This window comes from Parasteatoda tepidariorum, chromosome 9, assembly GCF_982258835.1.
Source record: "Parasteatoda tepidariorum strain Cologne lab strain chromosome 9, Ptep-v5.0, whole genome shotgun sequence".
Classification (NCBI taxonomy): Eukaryota; Metazoa; Arthropoda; class Arachnida; order Araneae; family Theridiidae; genus Parasteatoda; species Parasteatoda tepidariorum.
In genome coordinates this window covers 41,283,692-41,308,506 of record NC_141763.1, presented here as the reverse complement: position 1 = coordinate 41,308,506, position 24,815 = coordinate 41,283,692, and the positions used below count along the sequence as shown (strand labels likewise).

Below are 24,815 nucleotides of genomic sequence, written 5' to 3'. Positions count from 1 at the left end.
TAAATGTTTCCAATAATTTTATTTTCAATTATTTTATTGCAATTATAAATAAACGTAAACGGACTATTTGGGTGGCCAAGAAAAAAATAGATTAAAAAGTTATCCTTGATTATTCAGTGGAGTAGTCCGATGAATCTGGTTCGCCATAGTCGTCCTCAATGCAACGAGTTGAAGTAGAAGGACCAGCATTGTAAAAATTGTTTACTTGAATGTAATTGTTTACCTGACTGCATGTGATGCCTTGTTTAGATTGAGATTTTGGCTTACTTACTCCTAAAAGAAAAAAGAAAAACAAAGAAAAAGAAACTTAATCAAAATATAAGACGTATTTTTCCATTTTAATTGTGTATTTACATAATATATAAATTAAATAACAATAAAACTATTCAATTTTGAGGTTTTCCTACTAAAGTTTTTTGATTATTTTAAACTTTCAATGGATGAATTATTCTGTGTAGAATCTGATTCAAATGGCACTAAACAGCAAGTTATAAATATAGAAAGCAGCAGTTTCATATATTTATAAATTTTCTTATTTACATTTTTTTTTATTGGGTATGCTTTTTTTTAGCTGTTTCAATAGCATTTAAAGCGCTTCAAACGCACTGTTATAAATTAACTGAAATTCCTCATTAATATAATTTTCAAGAATGTTACAGAATCTTCTTTTTGACTGCATATGCAACTTATTAGCTTGTTTATTGTAAAATGTGTTGAATGTATTGTGAATTATTTAAAACTGAAACTAAGTTAATGTTGTTTTGTATCATATAGTTATCTTAAAAGAGTTTAATGAAAATAATGCATTTAAAAAAGTAAAGTAATGCTGTATGATATATATTTTTGTTGCTTCATCCCAATACAAATGATATTACCTATTGAAAAGTAGTCCTTTTCTGCTAAGAAGATAAGGAAAGGGAAAAAAAAGGGGGGGAAAACAAATAAAAATGGCAAATACTTTAACTTATAACAAAATTTGTTTAAATGATGACTTTTAATACTTAAAATGTGATTTCTCAAAACTTTTCAATAACCTTTCTTTTTTTAAACTTAAATGTGCAAGCACGAAGGGCAAAAAAAAAAAGAAGAAAAAAAAAAAAAAAAAAAAGAAAACGATATTACCTTCTCATTTTACTGAAACGCAATCATTATTCCATTTTAGTAAAAAGTCTGATTAAAAATAAAATACTCTAATATTTTAATAAACTAGCCTTGTTATTAAAAATATCATTTTGTGACAAACCAACAAATTAACTTTTATAAATTAATAATTACATTTCTTATCATTTAAACTTTCGTACAACGTGTAAAAAATTAATTAAGAGTACTTTCTTTGTTAGTTTAATCAAAAAGTAGTTTCATATAAAAATCATAACGTAATATAAATCAAGAAGATTGTTATTTATATACAGGGTTACGAATCAATTTGAAAACTGAATAGATACTCTTCCATTTAAAAAATATTAACTTTTGCACATAATAATATTAGATTATGTAATAAGTTAAGTTTAATCAATGTGCAAAGGTTGCAATTTATCGGTTAATATTAATAATCGCCGGTTATTATTAATAATAAGTCTGTTATAAATGTAAATAAGGCTGTGGAACAAATTTTCGTTGCAGTCAGAAAAATAATTGATCTAGTCTAATTTGAATTTGGGGCTTTCAAATCTGAAATTAGTTTTGCTTCTAAGCCTAAAATTTTTTTAAATGACATTTGTCTATTTTTTTGCCGAAATGTACAAATTTAAAAAAGTTATATATAACAGGAAATTGTGTAACGGTCGCGACAAACTTAAAGTTAGGGCACACCATCAGTATTTAAAATTGCGTAGGAATTCATTCCCGGAAATGTCGTCATGCGTGGGCTATTATAACTGCCCTATTATGAAAAGCACACGAAGGAACAGATCCTAATAGAGGAAGCGCCTCTTGAGGCGTATGATGACATTCTCGGGCATGGTTTCCTATGAATTTTTAATCCTGATAATGTGCTCTGACATCCCTAGAAGTTTGTCGCAACATTTATTCTGGTTGGTTGGTTCTAATGCCACTTGCCACACAGGAAAGCCTGCTCGGTGAAACCGAGCAAATTTAAGGCAGAGTGTGTGATTCTTGTTTTTCAGTGGAGCCATCAATGGCCAAGAATTCGACTTTGCCACACCTGTTTATAAGAGGGACCCATTCATACATCCATCCATTCATCCACAGATCGTAATTTTGACCTGAATCAGAGAACGATCGATCTCCAATCCAGTACCCCCAGAGGTATTGATTTGTTGTGGGAACATGGAGGACTTTGCGACTCGACAGAATTTTAACGTGCGTCAGTCACCAACTACACGGGGAGATTTCAGCTGGCGGGGTTCGAACCCACGAACGTTCGTACATGGGCCCAGCCAACACCTACTAGAAGGTCAAGGCCTGCTGGCTCAACGATTTCAACCCCGTGACGTCACGAAGAGAAGGCAATAGCGTGTGTGGCTCTAACATAGGAACGCCATTGATGAGCGTTGTTTATACGTGAATGTTGCAGCAAAATTTGATTTTATATCGAAGATTTAAAGAGATATCGAAGTAAGTAAAAGTTACTATTTATTTTATGAATGTGTTATGTTTAATTTCAATAGATTTTTCTCTAATATGTTGTAAATTAAGTTTGAAATCGGATTGAAAGCACGTATATAATTTAACTTGCATTGGTGTTGTGTTGTGAGACGTTATTTGAGTCTCTAATGTATTTATATGTGTTATCTGATCTATTTCCATTTTAATTATAAAATAACATAATTTAGTATTCAAATATAAAATTACAAAACCATTCGATTGTATTTTATATTCATACTTCATGAGCTAAAGCATCTTAAATAAATCTAAGCGATTTAAATAGACTGCTCAAGATTTTAAGTAGCCCTAGAATTGTTTATAAAATATACATTTCAATAAATCGGTTAAAATATGTTTGAATTATACATTTATCTAATCAAATTAAAATATATTAGTTACAATCCAACATGTTTTACTGCTAAACTTTTTAGTGTTTGTAAGAATAAAATATGCAATTTCTTGAAATACTAATAAGATGTTTGTAATGTTTTGTACATTATGTATGTTAGATTAGAGATTTGTATATATCTTTCTCAGTAAAAATACTAAATAATTTGAAATGTAGAATTAGCAGTTGGTATAAGTTTACCAATATTTTAAAACTACTTTAGACAAGAATTACAAAGAAATTTAAACTGTATTGGCAATGAAAAGTAGTTATTTTTAACTCTAATAAAATTAAATTTAAACAAATTTTAATAAAAAAATACTATATGTGTTTATCTGAAGAATGATGATAGAAGTTACATTTGTTTATATTTAGCTATTAGAATTTTACACTTAAATATGCCTAAGAAGAATTTTAATATTGAAAAATTTCTAAATGTACCAATGTTCGGGGATAAAATTATTAGTTTCTAATTCTATTTCAAGGTTTGGTGTCATTGTTAACTTATAGTTCTTCTAATGTGCTGTTAAAATACTTTTAAGTATTTTAAATAAAGAAAATTTTAGTGAGTAAATTATTTAATTGAACACTTATTTTAGAGATTGTTGATTACATTTAGCAGAACTTTGTTTTTATGAACCAAAACTTTCGAAAATTTATTTAAGAATCTGTAAACTAAGAAAAATATTTTTTAAGATATTATTTGAAGTGTAGAATTACCAGTTGGTTTAATGTTAGTAATATTTGAAAACTACTTTTCACTAATTATTATAAACAAGCATTACAAAGAAATTTAAACTGTTTTGGTGATGAAAAGTAGTTATTTTTAACTCTAATGAAATTAAATTTAAACCAATTTTAGTAAAAAAATACCATATGTGTTTATCTGAAGAATGCTGATAGAAGTTACATTTGTTTATATTTAGTTATTAGAATTTTAAATTTAAATATGCCTGAGAAGAATTTTAATATTGAAGAATTTCTAAATGTACCAATGTTCGGGGATAAAAATATTTGTTTCTAATTCTATATCAAGGTTTGGTGTCATTGTTAACTTATAGTTCTTCTAGTGTGCAGTTAATGTACTTTTAAGTATTTTGAATAAAGAAAATTTTAGTGAATACACTTCTTAATTGAACACTTATTTTAGAGATTGTTGACTACATTTAGCAGTACTTTATATTAACCAAAACTTTAGAAAATTTATTTAAGATTCAGATAACTAAGAAAAATATTTTTTAACATCTTTTTGGGGAAGTAAAACAATTTTTTTTTATTTTCATTATTCCAATGACAAATTAAGGTAAGTGTTGATAAATTAATATTTTACTTTCAGCCATGAGTCTTAATGTCTGTTTATTTTTCAGGCATCAATCATGATTTATGCTTGTTGTGTTCAGTGGCGTAGCGAGGGGTGGGCAAGGGAGGGCATCATGCCCCGGGCGCTACTCATAGAGGGGCGCCAAATGGCCCGCAAAACAAAAAAAAGCTGGATAATTTTTATTTTTATTATAATTGATTTCTAGAAAATATATTTTAAATTTAGTGCCAGTGTAATATAATAAATGTTAATTCGTAAATAAAAAGGAAAAAAAGGAACACTAATAATCTAAATCAAACTGTAATAATATATTCATAATAGAAATGGCACGTCTTTTCTACTGGCAGGGCTGACTCGACCTGTGTCTGTCAGCTCTTCCTTATGGCATCTACGCTGTATGGTTACATAAATTATCTCCTTTCTTGATTTGTCTGATAAAATAATATGTTACAATAAATATTTGCAGTGTACAAAGTACAAACATTCTTCCTTTCAGAACACTATATTTTTTTTATTTCTATAAAAGCAATGTAGCTTACGCTTGTAATTTTAAAACAGTAACAATAACCCTCTAATGTGTACAGTCACGGTCAATTAATCGTCTAATGCCAAAATCTTGGTTTTCTCGACGGGACGGTAATGAAGAAGAAGGAACTGAAGTTAACCGATCCTAGTTATATTCACCAAAAAATAATGCAGCGTACTGCTTTTGTTGCTTACTGTTTATTACATCAAATTCCGCTACACAATCATCTTTCGTAACATCTGCTGGTTTTTATAAATGGAAGAAAAAAGGTGAATTGATTAGCCATGAAAGAAATCCAAATCACTTACGGCTTGGAAAGAAACAGAACGAAGATTAATAAGTAGAACGGGAAATGATGTATGTAGGATAAAGGGGGTGAAGCGAGGGTTTCTCAAAAATAAAGAAGCTGTGCTAAACTTAATAAAAATATATTATAACAAAATAAGCTACAATTTCCACTGGCATCCTCCTCGAGCCAGTCATTCCAACTACATTGTGTAACTGTAAAGGTAGAGTAAATGTAGAGGTAAGTGTCCTTGATATCATCACGTGATAGGAGTCCTAAAAAGAACGGTGGCGAAATATATTTAAAAAAATATTAGCTTGCTTGAGGTATTTAATTATACAAAATCTTCCTCTACGTGGCCATGTTGAAAAACTAGCACTTCCAGATGGTACAAATGTAGGAAACCTATTATCTTTATTTAGATTTGTAGCTCAGTTTGATCCGCTACTAGTAAATCATCTTAAACATGCCACAGGAACTCCAAAAACTCTCTCATATTTGTCCCCACAGATTCAAAATGAATTCATTCATCTTCTGGCATCTACAATTCGAAATCAACTAATAAACGATATCAAAAGAAATAAATATTATGGACTTTTGTTTGATTTAACTCCTGATATCTCTCATCGAGAACAAATGTCCCGAGTCGCTAGGTATGTAGATGTTGATTTTATCCATAAAAAAGTTTCCATCAAAGAATCATTTTTGGGTATTATTGAAATACACGATAAAGATACAGCCTCGATAGAAAATACAATTTTAGAAAAATTAAATTCCGATGAAATTTCATTAACAAACTGCAGATCACAATGTTACGATAATGCTGCCGAGATGGCAGGTCACACATCTGGCGTTCAACAAAGAATAATGGAAAAAAATCAGTAGGAGCTACTGCAGCTAAACAAGATCCAATCGTTGTGACATGTTTTGGAATAATTGAAAACATATACGTATCTATTTTTCTCACGTTCAACGTTACAATGGAGCTCCAGAATACAAGCGGTTAGCGTTATCGTCGATGGGCTAGAGATAGAGAGAGTAGAACTATTAGAAAAATTAGCAGAGGACACTACCACTACAAGTGAAGTTACAATTCTGTTGCAAAATATACTAACTTTTAGTTTCATACCTTAAGTTCATTTCTGGTGTGAAATCTTAAGGAGGATTGATCGCGCGCAGCTCAGATTACAAGATCCTGGAATGAATTTTAGAGAAGCGTTCCATGATCTTGAATCACTGAACTAGCCGAAATTCGAGACAAGCTCTGTGAAAAGGCATTAGAAAAAGCGAAGTCTCTTTGTGAAAAATGGGATATTGATACAACAATACGTGTAAGAAAACGCCGCAAAATGCCCGGAGAATTGGCTAGAGATGGTATTTCCGCAGAAAGTGAAATTTCTCGCGTTATGGAAAGCGTTCTTGATCGTCTCTAACAAGAAATATGTACACGATTAAGTGACCTTAATTTCAAATTTGCATTTCTACTAGACGTTGAAAATTTATTAAACAAGGATAATGTTAATAACGACCTTGAAAAATTTTTTAAAAATTTGGGTGAATTTTATGATACAGATTTCAATGGAATAGAACTCGTTATCGAAATATGTGACTGCAAAATGTTGCTCCGCAGTAGAAAAAAAAATCGAACCTAAAACTACATTAGAATTTCTTACTTTTATAATCTCGTATGGAGAAGATGATTTTCCAAACCTGAGAGTGGCACTTCAAATACTCCTGACTATCTCAGTATCAATTGCTAGCTGCGAACGTCCATTCAGCAATTTAAAATTAATTTTGACATATCTACGATCAACGATGGGACAAGATCACCTAAGTCAGTGTTCCCCAACCCCCGGTCAGCGGACCAGTACCGGTCCGTGAATCAAATGGTACCGGGCCGCCCATTTCGTTGAAACTGAATTTAAATTCCTAGGTTTATACCCCAAATTAAAAATATCTGTTTTCCATTAAAATTTTATTTATTTAAAAAAAGGGGCCCCCGAAGGTAGTGACATAAATTTTTTAATGTTTGTAATGTATCATTGTCTCCGATTACCTCCAGATGGAACCGCCTCATTGCAAAGAAGCAAGCTCAGGGTTCTCATTAAATTTAACGTTCTAGTAAGTTAAAATGTTAAATCACTTTATATTTATTTTTTGGTGTAACTGTATTTTATTTTGAAGGCATTTTAAATACAATTAAATTAAAATTAATAAATCAAAATAATATAAAATATAAACAATCAACGTCCCCCCCCCTCCCCTGTGGGCCGCGATGAAATTATCAAACGTTGACAGGTCCGCGGTGATAAAAAGGTTGGGGACAACTGACCTAAGTGACCTAGCATTTTTAAGTGTGGAAAGAGAAAAATTTGAAATTATCAGCTTTGATGATATTATAGATAAATTTGCTTCATCAAAAGCAAGGAAAATTTATACATAGTAATTAGTTTTATTAATGTATTATAATCCTTTAAATATATGTATCTCCTTAGAGATAATAAATATTTACTTTTTTATTGTTTCAAAACTGCGTGTTTTTAAAATATTTCTTTATAAATATGAAAAATAAATAATAGGTATCTTTTGAACTAATTCTAGATGACCATATACATTTCAAAATCTAGTCTTGTTTTCTCAACTACATTTTTGTCTCAAATTTAAAGCCTAGCTTGAGCCTATGACTTTATTTATTTTACTTTATTTATTTATTTATTAATTTGCGAGTATATTTAACATATTATATTGTATGGTTTTCGAATGGGGGGGGCGCTAAAAAGGTATTGTGCCCCGGGCGCGAGTTAAGCTCGCTACGCCACTGGTTGTGTTCTCTTCAGTCAAAGGAACTATGATGATAATCACAAGGTATTTCGTTTCCCCCAAGACACACAACTGCAGCAATTGTGGTGTGATTCATTTATGCAAACAATATTTAAAATTTGTATTTAACTTTTAGCTAAGAATATTTGTTTAAATTTATAAAGATTTATTATATGTTTAAATTAATGAGGATTATCACTTTTAATGCTTTCCTAAAGTAGATTGTTTTCCATCACCCCTTTTAAAAATAAATATATAATTATTATTGTGAATTGTAAAATGATTAATAGGATGTCTTACATCAAGACTTTTAAAAACAAATATTTAATTATTATCGTAAATTGTAAAATGATTAATAGGAAGGTCATAGGAATTTAAAGGTTCAATTTAATCTAATGTTTTTAAAGTTTTAAAAATGTATTGTAAATAATAGTCTTTTTTTCATAAACTTCTTGTTTATTTTCAAAACTTTTCTTAGTTTCAATTATTGGGTGATGTAATGCAACTACTTTGCATTATTTACATTATATTTTGTGGTACATCTCACCAGAAACTGCAATTTTAAGAAACTACAATTTTGTTTTTACTAGTATATATTTCTTATTATCTCATAAAAATACTTAAAAGCTCCATAAGTATGAGATATTTGTGTGTTTTTCTTAAAGGAAAATTATTTAATTGGCAATTTGCTTATAACTCCAGATTTAATTTATAATATAATTAAAAAGTATTTAAAAAATAAATGGAAAATTTAGATTATGTAAAGGCATTTTTGTATTTCATTCAATATTTTATTTAATTTACTATCCTTTTTAATTTCCTTCTTTCGGATAATTAAATTTCTCAAAATCAACAAGTTTTTAAAATATGTTGTTACATGTGCAAAAGTGTCGGGTAATTTGAATGGTTCATATATAGTAAAGTATTTAATAACTACTATAGAATCATTAGTAATTTACTGTGCTACTTTGACATACTTTTTATCAACGGGCAGCATTTTCGAAAAAGATTGTTTCATTAACATGCTCGGAAAAATACAGTATGTAAGCAAATACTTTGAATTATCCGTGAAATTTTTCTACCAAATTTTTGTTTGCTCTCTGGGGTATGTTTTAATATAAAATGTTTGGAAATTTGGTCATTTAAAAATATACGACATTGACAATATATTTTCATCAGAAGTATAGTAATCTTGAAATCGCAAGTAATGATATAATGTAATAAGTAAAAATTGCATTCATTATTTATATTGGTGTACTTTTTATGCTCCCGTTATTTTATTAAGGGAAGAGATAAACAAATAGTTTTTGGTCAGTATATAAATTTGATATATTTTGGTAGAGCTTTGTAGATACTTTGCATATGCCATGTATGTCGGGGTGGTATGTTGTGAATTTTAATCAGAAAAAATTTTTGCCTTTGCACCCATGATTATAATGAAATTGATAAAGTAAAAAATTTTCCTGGTTCCAAATTTTTGTTTGCCTTATGGGGTTATGTTTTAAAATAAAATGTTTGGAAATTTGATCATTTAAAAATATACGACATTTACAATATGTTTTCTTCAGAAGTATAGTAATCTTGAAATCGCAAGTAATGATATAATGTAATAAGTAAAAATTGCATTCATTATTTATATTGGTGTACTTTTTATACTCCTGTTATTTTATTAAGGGAAGAGATAAACAAATAGTTTTTGGTCAGTATATAAATATGATATATTATGGTAGAGCTTTGTAGATACTTTGCATATGCCATGTCTGTCGGGGTGGTATGCTGGGAATTTTAATCAGAAAAAATTTTTGCCTTTGCACCCATGATTATAATGAAATTAAATTGATAAAGTAAAAATTTTCCCTGGTTCCAAATTTTTGTTTGCCTTATGGGGTTATGTTTAAAAATAAAATGTTTGGTAATTTAAAAATATATGACAATTACAATGTTTTCTTCAGAAGTATAGTAATCTTGATATTGCAAGTAATGATATAATTAATGATATATGTTTTAAAATAAAATTTTTAAAAATGTTATTTGCTTTTGTATAGATATTTTCTCCTTACTGATTTAAATAAAGCTTTTGTTTTATATATATGTTTGTGTCATTATTAAAGCATACTTATACTTTATGATAAAATTAATCTTCATATTCTTAAATACCTCATTCATAAAGTTCTAGTCTATATCATCAAAGTAATGATTCAGCTTATTTAATAAGTCATATTAAATCATTTTTATCACATGTATGCAAAGCAAAAGAACATGGAAAGAAATTAGAGGGACAGATGTTAATTTGCCAGTTTACTGCAGTAAATAAAAAATTTCAGAATAATTATATACATTTGCTATAAATATTTCAAAGGTTTATAAAGGATAAACATTTTTATGCTTTTTTTTATGGAATTTTACGTTAAGTGTTCTTTCCAATAACATTTTGTTTCCATGAATGTAATGTTAAGTACTAATTTTCAATTCTTAGGAAAATATTTTTATTTTTATTCAATTGATATTTATTTAATATGATTGATTACTCTTAAAATAGTTTGAAATTGAAATTTATGCTTTGAAAAAAGGTTTGGATAAATCTTATGAAAATAACCAAAAAAAAAATCTTTAAAAACTAATCTAAAATTTCTTACTGCATTAATTTACTTATTTTTTATCATGATTTTTTTTTATTCATTTTAAATTTATTATATTAAGGCAAAGATTATATATACACAATTATTCAGATCATAAAAAAAAAAAAATTGGATTCTTATTTTTAGCTTTTAAAAATGAAAGAAAGACAATAAAACTAATAAGGAATCGACTATTCTCATATCTTCACAACCTCCTCTGATCACTCTGTAGGTAGAAAACAGCAACGCTCTTTTCTGCCTTCTGATCGTGACGTCACAAACAAGCTCCCAGGCCTTCTACTCTAGGTGGTTGTGGCCCAGTGCCCTACCGACCAGGCTATCCCTGCAACATTTATTCTACCCTCTGCCATACACTGGTGTTTAAAATAAAGAGGATTTTTATACTTGGTTGATTATCTCCAGATCTTCTGAACAGATTTTAATAAAATTTCGTTTGAGCAAAAGTCTATCCCTGCAACATTTATTCTACCCTCTGCCATACACTGGTGTTTAAAATAAAGAGGATTTTTATACTTGGTTGATTATCTCCAGATCTTCTGAACAGATTTTAATAAAATTTCGTTTGAGCAAAAGTCTATATAATACAAAAATAATAATCATTCAATGGTTATAATACACAGGTATGATCATGCGTAACACTCATCCGAGTCGTGTAGCATCAAAGAGTGGTTACAGAATTAAATTTTTTAAAAATGGTTCTCCCTCGCACAGATATACAGGCCTGAATTTCTAACTGGAAATGAAGCAATTTATGGGCAATCAGCAACACTGTTTTCAGACACTGGATGGTTGTCGGAGGGGTTACGTAATGCAATAGCCCTCCGCAAAGCGTCCCAGACATGCTTTATAGGGTTGAGTCTGAAGATCTGGCTCTCCAATAGTCAACCATTGGTGCTCTGTGTGGTGTCGCATTGTCATCCATTAAAATGAAATCAGGAACCTCTGCACCCCTGAAAAGGGGAACGTATACCTCCACACCACTCACATCTCATGCAACAACAAAAAATTGTTCTTCTATGTAATCGATCATAATTTATCACATTTAGTGGTTATTATTAACGCATTCAACGTATTTTTTATTGTTGTTATTATTGTTAACGTTGTTTTTCGAAGCTCTGTCACCAAGGAAAATAAAAAATCCACAGTTTAAATGCCCAACACTTCAATGCGATGATTTTAAGCTATCATCTCGCCGTAAAGAATTATCTGGGCTTTAGAACGGACAAATAACTTAAATATTTAAAAAGTTATTAAACTCTTTAAAGAAAAAATCGCCAATTTGGCGATATTTTCCCAAGTACATAAAAAATATCAAAACCACTGCTTTATTCTTAGTCTTTGCAAATTTTATGGCAGGTCGTCGGGCTACCGAAGCGGGGGTGCCATCCCTTCCGCAGAGGATCAAAATTGTGATGGCATGTCTTCGGATCATCCTCCGGGATGTTTCCCAGACCGTCGCCAATAGCCCATTGTGCAGCTCTAGTGCGACGTAAAGTAACAACAACAACAAATTTTATGAGTCCGAGTAATGCAGCATAGGAGTAAGTTTATAAATATTAAAAATTATACAACAAACGCTTTTCATTTTCATAAAACGGGGGCTTTTCTCCATATTGACGTTATGCGCCATTTTCAAAATTAGCATAGACAACGCTGGCTTTCGATAGACTAAACTTGTAACTGTTGCAAACTCAAAGCAGTCATAAAAATAGCGTTTTATTCGCAAAAAAAGAGTCATTTCATGTGATGATGGAGCCTTCGAAAAACAACCTAAAGCGCAACTATGTACAGAATATATTTTACTAAAGTTTTTTATTCTTGCTTCTAATGGCACATTAAAAGACAATTGAACATCAAAAAGATAACAATAAATCTATAAATAAGAACGAGCAATCCATTAGCGTTCCCAGATAGATTTCCGCAGGGCACCTAGACAGGTGAGATAAGTCCATTACCTCGTGGAGGTCACACAATGTACAAAAGGGAGCATGAACCACATTGATGCGTCATAGATATTTTTTCAGGCAATAGTGGCAAGTTATCAGACGAATCATGGCGACAGATTTCATCCTACGTCACTGAGGGAAATTGAGAATCTCTTTAAACCAGGGTTTATTGGAATTACGATTTTTGAGTTCTTCGTGAAAAGAGGCACTGAAGATGTTCGTTATGAGACTTTTGATATTACAGAAAGGGAGTCTGGAATTAGATCTCTGTAGGACAGAGGCCCTTTTTTTGCCAGGAGATCGGCAGCCTCGTTTCCCTGGATTCCACAGTGGGCTGGAATCCATTGAAGAGCCACTATCTTGTTATTGCGGGCAAACCATTTGAGGAGATTTGAACAATTATCGATGGTTAAAGTTCGAGAGCGGCTGGGAGCATTAATTGCGTGAGGTGCAGCCTTTGAATCAGATAATATTACAACTTTTGAAAAGGAGTCTAAACGCTGCCGAAATTGTGACAGAGCCTGGTAAACGGCCGCAATCTCGCCATCGAAATGCCGATGGGAGTATACAGGCAGAAAAGCTCACAGTAAACACCAGCACCAGCGTTAACACAATCACTCATTTTAGAACCGTAAGTATACATTCTCAACCAATCTTCATCTGTGTGGAAAGATTCCATTGTTTCGCTAGTGAGAGCTCTTACAACTAGTCTCCGCCTTCGAGACATCCTTGACCAGATCAAGGCGAATAGAAAATCACCTGTCAACAATGGAGTTGATAGGAGGTAAGAAATGTTCAATCTCAAAATTCAAATCTAACTTAGATATAATATGAGTAACTCCCTGCAGAAATCCCTTTTGTGTTTTCAAGTTTCTCTCACGAACTGGAGAATTTTTACTAAAGTAAATGCCTCGGAATCAATCCATGTTAGGCTGTTTTAAGTGTTTTACAGTTTATTTAAATCTGCATTTGTGGAACGAACTTTTGAATCTCAAGATTTCAGAAATTATCATTCATCAATAGGTGTGAAAGATATATAAGAAAAGACAAAATGAACTTTTAAAGCTATTATTTTAAACTAAAATCCCATATTTTATGCAATTCTTTTTTTACCACGTTTATATAAACTTGCCTCCGTGTATGTCTGTCCGGGTGGAATTTTGTAATCGATTTTAAACTAACTTCCCGACTAGCTACAAACTTCAAATTTGGCACATAGTTCAGAATTGGGTGACAATGCATGAAAATGAAGAGAAAAAAGACATACAAAGTAAAATAAAATTAAAATTTTAAAAAAAAAATTATTTTCGAGATTGTCTTTTGTTGTTGATTCCATTATTTTAAATTAGTACTACATGTCAGGTGAAAAGATTTTTATTGTCGGAGTACTTTTATTGACTGAAAAATCACGTGGAAGGATCCAGTTTTTCTTCATTCATTTCCAGATCGTTTTGGTTGTCATCAGTATAAAACTAATGAAAGTCGTAAAGGTATTGCTTTTCTATAAAGATTTTTGTATCCCTAATTTAAAATGAAAGTTCTATTATTTTAGTAGTGGTCTTGTAGTAGTCTTGACTACTCTTGACTAAGAAAAATAGTCTAAATAAAAATATATATTTTTAAAAACCACGTTTTTTGTAGTGAAGAATAATAATTAAAAAGTAATAATTTTTTAAAAAATATAAAATAAAAATTAAAAATTAAAAAAATTATAATTTAAAATAAAAAAATTCAAAATAAAAAATAATTTTTTTAAAAACCACGTTTTTGTAGTGGAGAATAATAATTAAAAAAAAATTTGAAAAACGAAAAACGTGGGTCGAATGAAATACATAACAGTACATATACGCATACATATACACATTTTCTTACTCATACGCATGCACAGCCACATATACATCCCCATACATATGCATATACACAAGCATATTCCACATCCACATTCAGACGCAATTACAATTATAGATATACATACACATATTCTCAAGAGCACATATACACACACTAATATAACATTACTGTTGTGTATTTCATGCTCCCCACGTTTTTCGTTTTTCAAATTTTTTTTCAATTATTATTCTCCACTACAAAAACGTGGTTTTTAAAAAAACTATTTTTTATTTTGAATTTTTTTTTAATCTCTACTTATCTTTCAACGACATATTTACAATCACAGTTCATAGGCATATAAAAATTAGAGTTTAAGTTTCAATAAATTATGCCTAATTAATCACACTGACAAAACTTCATTGGCAATTATTAAAAATAACCGATTAATGGTAAGTGTGCATTTATTTATCACATGTACCAGAAAAAGTGGTTCTTATTAATAATCGCTTGTGATTATTAATAGTTATATTTATTACTTTAATCGTAACAAATACTAGTTAGTATAAATATAATCGTTTTACCTTCCAGTAAAACTCCTGCTTTATAACGTTCTGCTTCCTCTTTAGTCAAAGAAATGTGTAGCGTTTTGTAATTCTTCATTACGTCAATGGCAGACATCACTGTTTGAAATCTCTTGATGGCTGGATGGTACCTCAAAGCTTGTTTCTCATACTTGACGTCTTGCCATCGTACACGATTTCCCACTTTCACCTTGGTTACGAAAACACCAGTATCGAATTTTTCTAAATATATTTCCATTTTCACTTTTGCAGAAGGTGAATTATCTAAACAAGAAGAGAAAATCACCATTAATTGATTTATTAACTTTACTACAACTCAAACTTTAAAAGAATATTATGACGATTAATTAAAAAAGAATAAAATTATGATATTGCATTAGTGCACTAACTGTTTGCTAATTTTTTTTTAATAGTTCGCAATCGGGGGCCCCGCTTATATTTGGCGATTTGAAAAATACATCTATATATATGAAACTAAACCAAGAACGGTAAACAAAAGTTGCAGTAATCCAAAGGAGACATCATTGAAAGCAAAGAATAGCATTTCTAACGAGGTTTTAGCCTAACTAAACGATTGATGCTTGTTCTCTTATTCTCCCATTGGCTGGAATGATTAAAAAATCCCAAACCTACTCAATCAGGTAAGCCAGTAAAGAGCATTTATATTAAAAAAATTAAATACATTTAAGATAAATATTAAGATCACTTATGGCTTGAAACTCAAAAACACATGATTATCATAATGAAAAAAAAATCAAGCTAATCTTTCAATAAAAGAAAGCACAAGAATAAGAATAAATGTAATGTTACTAACTCGTTATCCCCACCTCTTTTATAAGAAAATCCACATAGCATGTTTTTATAATTTAAATTATTTAAAGCAGATTTGAGATGCAATAAAAAAAAGAATGTGTGAATGATAAATTTAGTTAGCAATGAATCGAAATCAAAAATTTATTTTTAGCTTCAATAAATTTATATAGCTTCAATAAATCAAAATTGTGTTTAATGTAAAATTAATTATTAAATATAAAAACTATTACCTCTACCTTACAAAACTATTTAATGAACTACCTTTACAAGAACTACTTAAAAATTCAATTTACTATATTCTGACAAGTCGTTATAATTTTATTTTAAATAACAGGTATTCTTTGGCTAATTTACGTTTTATTAAATATTTTCCAATATTTTCTTGGTTTTCAGTCTCTTCTACTGTCCAGATAGATATACATTTTCTCTTTCCAGAAAAAGAAAAAACTATATTTCTAACTCCTTTATTTTTTTGTTGAGATGTGTAAAAGTATAATTCTAATATCTCATTGAAAATACTACGATAAACTAAACTTTTTTTAATATTCGAACTTATACTATAAGTGCTTCACTAAAACTTCAATAAACGCATTTTTAAAATCCAATAAAAGCTTCACATAAAAGGCATTTGTAATAGCAATTTGAATGTGAACAAATTATAAGATGATATATGATGATGATGACTTCAAAAGAGATGCTAATAATGCGAATAACACCAAAAGATTTTATAGAGTTTATTAAGTGTGTGACGTCACATAAATTCGACTCTCTAAAGAGGGGAAAAACAGATCTCGGATGGCTTGCATCGACCACAGTTCTGAAGTAAAATAACCTGGAAGACGGATCTTGGATTACAATTCCTCTTTCTACGCAAATGCTGGTTAGTTCCATCAAAAAGTACTTGTGGTTACTTAATAGTTATGTTTGTCAGCTATATCAGAACACCATATCGAATATCTTATAACTTCAGAAACATTTGTGCCAGGGTTCTGAAATTCGAACATCGACTAGAATGAGCACTTTTCGATCCCGATCCTGAAAATTTCAATTACTCCGCTCACTAAAGATGTTTGAAAAAGGAATTTTTCGCATTGATTTTAGCATTAGCCATTGTTATAAGTTAAAAGATAGATGATTTTGTCTAGGAGTTTATTTCACGTGCTTTAATGTTTAATTATTTTTTTACAAGCTTAATGATCAACGTGAATAGTACGCGAAAGCTACATCACCGAATTTAATTAAAACTGTCTGAAACGACGCTTATTTTATTTTCAGTTGTGTTTTTAAAACGTATTTCTATTAAACTGAACTATTTTAAATAAAGGGTAATTGAAATAAAGAAAACTAAGTTTGCTTATGTAATCACAAGCAAAATTAATGGAAGAAACATAATGATTCATTTAGGAGTATGACTCGCTAAACGCTGTGCAAAGCGTAGAGGTAGCGGGTTCGAATACCGCTGTTACCCGGGATGTATCTTCATTCTGTCCTCTGTTTTGTACTATCTGTCCTACTATTTGACAAAGATTTATAAGTCTAAATTGAGCACACGAGCCTGCAAATACAGTCAAACCTCGATATCTCGAACTTGAAGGGAGAGGAGGAAAAATTCGAGATACCGAAAATTCGAATTATCGAAAATCGCATGCCATCGATGATAGAATAAAGAAAAACGCTCTTTACATACCTTATTTACTATTCCATATTTATTCCAAAAACACTTTTTACACTTTCATTTTAAAAAAAAGATTCAATTGTTGTTTGCTTTAGAGATGTGTAAGGAAGTTTGTCTATAACACTTTCTAAGTGGCCTATAGCTTTAAATGTCTCCTCTGACACATTCGGCTGTCCTTACAGTGTCCACTGCAGAAAGTGCTTGTTTGTTAGTAACATTGGGCGGTAAATCTTCGATTTCCTCATCCTGTTCTTCTGATAGTTCACAAGAAGCTTTCGTTTGAGCGATGATATCATTGTCATCCCACTGAACACCCACTGTTCCTGCATCATCTACGCTTACAAAGTCATGAAATTCCATGTCATCAAGTTTCATGAGTCCGGTCAATCTGTCCCAATCATTTTCAGTGTAGTTTTCAGCAGAATTAACGATATTGATTGTTTGACTACTTTCGTGATCTTTAATGAATCCAGCCTTCTTGAAGCCATTCATTATCGTAGAGAAAGACACATCATTCCATGCCACTGTCGTCTTTGTGTCCATTTTTTTAAATATTTATGTCCATTGTTTTTGGAATAGTTTTTTTATTTTCTGAAGAAAAATCTACACTTTTTATGGAGAAAAAAAATTCAAGTTATCGAGGGATTAGAAAAAAAATTCGTGAAATCAAGTTTTTTTAACATTGAGTGTACAGGAAATTTGAAGGGAATTTTTTTTTCTTCGAGATATCGAAAAATTCGTGAAATCGAGGTTCGAGTTAGCGAGGTTCGACTGTATATGTAATTCAAATAAACCAATGAACGCAAATACGGATTAGGTGCATCATAAAGTCCTCCCTGAAGATTATTCCTACTGCTTGATCCAGGAGATTCACTGTTTTCTGGCTTAGGTTTAAAATTACAAGGTTACAGAAAATAGGTCGGCTGTTCAACACCATTTAAAAATAAAAGAAATTGTTCTTGAACATTAATTAAAAAAATTATACAAACCAGTTGATTTTACCGCTTTTGCCTTTGGCTTTTTTGGTGAATTTCGTTTTACTCCATTTAAAATTCCATTCGGATTATTCATTCGTCGAGGAGACTGCGTAATATTCCTACTTTCACTGACTTCATAGTAGTCAGGACTAATTTTGGCTTCTCGATGAACATGTTCTACCACTCCAGGATAACTGTTTCTGTAGGATTGGTTGGTTTGATAATGAAATATTCCAGATGATGGTGCTGTTGTCAAGTTATATGGGTTGAATGGTTCGTGTTTCCAGCCTCCAAAATTCATTGGGAATTCTTTAACAGTAAGTACAGTCTGTAAAATTAAATATATAAGAAAAAAATACGCAAGGTACAATTAATAAAAATAATAATAAGTAAAAGTTAATTTGCGATTAGGTATTGCAAAAGATTTCATTTAAGCTACCTATTTAAAGGGAAACGGTAGTTAAAAAGAAATAAACTTTAACTTCCCTTATTGCAGTCAAACCCCGCTAAAGTGAACTTTCAAGGGACCGAAATTTCGGATGACTATAAACGGGAGTTCACTATATCCATGCCCCAAACAATTTTAAGTTATGGTTCTGAACCCTTTTATTACACATTTTTTTAATAAATGACCAATAAAATGAAATACCAAAATGACTAAAAAGCAATATGTATTAACAAAAAATGCGTTAAATTTTATTTCTTTACTACAGTGAACAAAAAATAACATATGTGCATAGTAAGGAGCGAGAGTGAACGTTATATTCACTATAAGCCGTGTTTACTATATCGGGGTTTGACTGTATTATTTTTAATTAGTAACTCAACCTTAGACAGGAATGTGTGCCTGAAAAGATGATCAAGATTATGTATTTAAGTCAATAAATGATTCATCCATTAGGATTCGCTTATTTACGCAAATAAATTAAGAAAGATTTTTGGAAATTTTCAAATATTAAATTTAATTATTAATATTTTACGTAACCGCAACATTTGAACCGAAACAAAATTATGAGGTTTTCAATCTCTCATTAACTTCAATATCAGTAAGAACTGTATACAGTTGTTGCAATAAAAGACAACTATGAATTCAACAGTTGTAGTTATAAAAGATTGACTACTTGCATGAAAATAAATGTTACAAATTTTTGTATTATATGCCTTACTAAATGTTAATACATATATACTACGAATGTGATAATGAGATGTGATAGTACTAATAAGTTAGATACTGATAAATAAGATGTATACTGATAAATACAGATAATACTGATAAATAACCAGATACTGATAAATAAGATAATATTAATAAATAAGATGTGAGATTCTGTGGATGTATATTTTTGTAAAACTACCCATTGTCTGAATAATTCGACTGAATAGGAGATTATAATTAAATTGGTTTGGATGTAATAATTATTAAAAAAGTAGAATTAAAAAGAACTAGAAGGATTTACGTCCCTCTCCCTCTGTTCACCAATTCCCGTGATTATTTCCCATACATCGTACTTTTTTCCTTATAAGTTGATTTTGTTAATGAAATATACTTAATAGTTAAAATTTTTGTAAAAAAAAAGAGTGTTAATGTTTAAATTGTAACGAAATCAGTGATTACCTGGATTTGAAAATAAATCAACTGAGCTTAAAAAGAAATTAAACGTGAACATATAAATTGATTGACACTAGACTGAGAAACAATAAATAGTAATTTTACTCATTACCAATATTAATAACGTTTTTTTTATATTTTTTTTTATATTACTCTTTTTTACATTCAAAACTTCAATATTTATGATGAAATCTATACCTGGTAACATTCAATTGCTCTCTTTTCTTCAAAAGAGCGAGATCTAATTCCTTTTCTCGAAAAAATTGGAATTAAAAAAAAAGTTGTAATAAGATCATAAATAAAAGCTCTCATCGTATTCTAAGCACTTTTTTCTGCCCTATGCCAAACTTCGACGTCGTAGTTGCATTCCTGAGATCTGTAGAGCGGCCCGAATGATATTTTTTACTACAGATTTAACAAATAATAATTTTCGAACAATATTCAAAAATTGCTTTTTTTTTTTTAAATCTCATCGTACTCTAAGCACTTTTTTCTGCCCTACTTCGCTACTATTTTAAGTTTCTACAGCTCATAGTTTTTGCACAGCAAAACAAAAAGCAACACAAAAATGAACAGTTAAAATAGAATCGTTGCATAAGAATTTTTGTAATCTAAAAAGTAAATGCTAAAATAACGAAGCTCTAACACTGATTTCAAATTCAATACTTAACTTTCAAAAAAATTAAATACAGTTGAAAAGTAAAGGGTTTTAATGTAAGATTAAAGATAAGCCCCATTTTTAAAAATATTCAGGAGAGTGTTTTGGTGAAAATCTTCCAAGACTCTCGTGTAAACAATAAGTCATAATATAAGCAATAGATTCTATGTCATCAAGCTTCTGAGTATTATACTGATATCTAGTGGAAATCCGAAAACTTGTAAAGTACCTAGCTAAAAATAATATTAAGGAATAGTTTGATTTAAAAATTTCACCTTTGGAAAAAGGGTAGCTATCATTATATTTTTCCGTGCCATTTAGTTGGGTGCTTGCAACTCAAGAAGAAAGCAGCTAAAATTAGCTGCCTTCAGCTGTATAAACAAGAACACTTGTTAACATCAGAGCTATTAGGTTTGTTTTATTATCACGCTGAATCAAGTTTCGGATAAGATTTAATTAAGTACCTGCAAGAGACGTCACGCTTGGGTGTCGAATCTGATTGGCTGGTGAATCGTGGCATAAGCAAATGTCAGTATTCAAAATCCAAGCAGGTTCGACGTGTGACTTTGCTTTCGTGTGCCCTATTTAGGATTGAATTTTATAAAAAAAATTCATATTTTTCACCTATTCTTCCTCATTGCATACTTATTTATGCATATTACTTTCTTTTAAGATCTTTTATAATTACAATATTTACGAATTTTATTCATTATTTGCCTAATACTACACTTCTCGTAGTTGTAATTATCATTTTTGATATTTTATTGAATCGTGCTAAACCAATAGAAAATATATCTAAAAAAAGGCCATGAGAATATTTATTTACTTGGAAAATGTTAAGAAGTCTCTAAAAATTAGTAGCAAAACACAAATATCGAAATTTAAACTAATGTGAAATTTCGATTAAAATCAGTTTTGCATTTGTATTTCTTAAAATATTTATTGAATGAAAGTAAATAATTAAACAAAATATAATAAGCGATAACATTTAAATTACATACTACGTAATAATTAAACAACATAAACTTGAGTTAAAAAAAAAACACTGGTCATAGACGAGTTTAAAAAATCTCGATAGTACTTACTGTTTGCATTCACTTAAAAAGATGATGTTTACGATTTCTGAATTTCGAATGGACTGATAAAAAGTTATCTATAGCTGTCTTTATCTATAACTGTTTTATCAATATACACTAAAGAAGAACTGATCTGTCTCACAGTTAATACTCATGAAAGAAGGATTTGGAAAAAGAAGCTCCTCTTGCGATGCGTGCATAATGAATGTGTGTCAATAGGTAAAAAATTAAAAATGACAGTAGCGCATGAATTTGTGAAAGAATACTTTACATATTAAAAAAAATAATTTTAAAAAAATTATATATATATATATATATATATATATATATATATATATATATATATATATATATATATATATATATATATATATATATATATATATATATATATATATATATATATATATATATATAAACTTTTCTATTTTTTGAATGACCAATATCAATCTTTCGTAAAGTGCCATCGTCCAATAATGATCTTTTATTTATTTAAAAGGATATAGGAATATAAAAACACTTTAAAAGTGGTACTTCACAATAAACTTTTCTATTTTTTGAATGACCAATATTAATCTTTCGTAAAGTTTCATCGTCTAATTATGATGGTCCCGATTAATAACTAAGATCACAAATGTCAGAAAATAAATCATGAAACTACTATTTTTTTTTTCTTTTCGGTAATTCCTTTCCTTTTATCAATAAAAAAAAAATTTTGAAAATCTCACTCACCTTTAAAAGAAAAATATTTCCAAAATTCTTCGGATAACTATCCAGAATCGATAACGCTGTGTTTGTCTCATTGAATTACGTTGCCTCATTTAATTTCGCAAACTATTTGCAGATAAAATATCATTACAAATACAACAGGCATGCGCAGAACTCTTTGTTAGAGTAAGTTTCACTTTTACTTGAGCGTCTGTCTGCGGATGTGCTGTTATTTTACAAATGGCGACTGTTAATAAGTATAAACGGGTTGAATAATAATAATTTTAAAAAAATTTTGTCGGTCATGTAATAAGATAAATATTTGAAAGATAACAAGCAGTTGATTATAACTTCTTTACTTACAATAATATTTCGTTAATATTTGGTACATTAATCAGAAACGTTGTTAAAAATTGAAAAATTTGCTTATCTTAAAAAAAAAATTTAGTACTGGAGATATTTAGCTTCGCCTGTTTTAAAAATTGTTTTGGGCAAAATGGTTACCCAAAGTAGCGGATTTAAGGAGAAAAAAAGTCGATGTTAACATACACAGTTAACATACATAGTCGACCACAGTAAATTAAATTGATATATTTAATTTACTGTGGTTTCAAATTATGAAATAAACCTTATTTCAGATTAATGGACGCGGCGAATTATATGACAATCATAAAATAGAACAGCTTTATAATTTATAAGATACAACTATATAATTAGAAGGAAAAATGATAGAAGTAACATTAACTTCAAAACAATTTTTAAAACATAACAAATCTAATACAATAAATTTAAAACCGAAATGTGGTATTTTAATTAAATATTATATAAAAAGAGGGATTGGTTATAATATTTTAGCTCAATAATAATGATTATTAATGGGATAGGGAAATTATATATGTAGAAAGGAAGTAGTGGCAATTTTGTTTCAAAATAATTTTCTTAATTATTAAAATTAATTAAAAAAAGTAAACGATGAATTTGTGAGGAAATAAAAGAATATCACAACTCGTTCTGTTCCATTCATACAATAAAACATGTTCTCCAAAGACGTGTATAGCAATACGATTGTTATTATAAAAACTAGAAAAAGAAAAAAAATTAATAAATAAAGTTCACTAATGAGTAATTTTTAACTACTCTAAGCAGGACTCGAAATTTTAAGTATTTGACTTTTTTGAAATTAAATTTCTCAGGAACTATTCGACTGATTTCGCTAAAATTTTGCATTTTGCCACATAAAATTACATCCTTTAAAATGATGCAAAAAATTTTCTACCTTACAATTCAAAATATTTTCAAACATTCTTAAATAAAATAATAAATCTTTACTAAAAGTTATTTTTTGCATGAAAATATGTTTGGAAAAACGAATTTTTATAATTGAGTGCAAAAAATTTTCAATTCGCTTTTAAAGTTTTCGAGACATAAGATAGGAAATACGCAAAAAGTAAAATTAACATTAAGAGGACCAAACTATTGGGACCATATTACCCAGATTGCTACCCTCTATATTTTGGGAGTCGGAAATCCGAATCCGTCGGGGGAAAAAAGTTATGTTTAATCAGAGAAAGTACGTTTTTATGTCTGATTTTTGATTTTGTAACTTAAAATATCGTCTGAACTTCTTAATAAGCATATTTGAGGTCACCCCCTCGAGCTATTAAAATTGAGTCCTAGAGCGTAAAAATCCGATCATTAGATCAAAAGCTATTCAGGGTGGTCCGTCATATTTTTTGGTTCTCTGTACATTTACAAATCAAGAAAATCGTTTATTTCGTTACGATTAACATATATCAACGAAATATTCTTACATAGAATTGTAAAAATAAATTTTGTTAACATAATGATAGTTTTCAAAAAAAATAAAAAAATTCGATTTTTAAGGGGCAACTTACTTTTTGAAGAAAAATATTTTCAAAACTCTTCGGAAAATGATGCAGGTTAATTAGTCAGTTGTAAAGCTTTGGCAATCGTTAACGTATTAGTGACACTGAATTGCATAAATTAATTCCAGCTGATTCTTTGCGTCCCCACATGGACAACAGACATACGCAGAAAACTTGGTTTCACTTTTACTTGAGCGATTAGCTTCGAGAAAGGAAAGCAGCCTTTCCTCACGTTGGCAGCATTTCCTGTTTCCATGTTGAATCAAAATGCAATCATTCCGTTAGAGAACGAGAAAAAATAAAAAATATTTATCTTAGAAAAATGGTTACAGGAAACTGGAAAAATAAGTTTTTTTATTCAAAAAAAGTATATAAATTTCATAGATATTAGGCGTTGAAAAATTACGTAAGCATGTTTAGGTCCTTTCTGATGCATACACAAGTTGAAACTCCCCCACCCTTGTTTTTT

At 29.7% G+C, this 24,815-nt stretch overlaps 1 protein-coding gene across 3 annotated transcripts; it reads right to left on the bottom strand.

The window, feature by feature from the left end:
- On the bottom strand, positions 1–24,538 carry LOC107453094 (uncharacterized). 3 transcript variants are annotated; one of them, XM_087151659.1, is made up of 4 exons: positions 24,356–24,538; positions 18,422–18,737; positions 14,945–15,208; positions 1–273 (listed from the first exon to the last, which is right to left on the bottom strand). In XM_087151659.1, exons 2-4 carry the CDS (start codon positions 18,708–18,710, stop codon positions 110–112), a joined length of 717 nt encoding a protein of 238 aa, XP_087007785.1. In that variant the 5' UTR covers positions 18,711–18,737; positions 24,356–24,538; the 3' UTR covers positions 1–109. The 3 variants fall into 3 exon arrangements, with proteins under 3 accessions (XP_087007785.1, XP_087007784.1, XP_087007783.1); XM_087151658.1 differs by lacking the exon at positions 24,356–24,538 and adding an exon at positions 22,485–22,645; XM_087151657.1 differs by lacking the exon at positions 24,356–24,538 and adding an exon at positions 21,762–21,879.
- Positions 24,539–24,815: the final 277 nt, after the last annotated feature.

Coding starts and splice junctions, on each gene's coding strand:
- LOC107453094 (XM_087151657.1), bottom strand. Junction 15,209..18,421: donor AAAAGCGGTAAAATCAACTG/GTTTGTATAATT, acceptor CTTCTTGTTTAG/ATAATTCACCTTCTGCAAAA. Junction 274..14,944: donor AGCAGGAGTTTTACTGGAAG/GTAAAACGATTA, acceptor TTTTTCTTTTAG/GAGTAAGTAAGCCAAAATCT.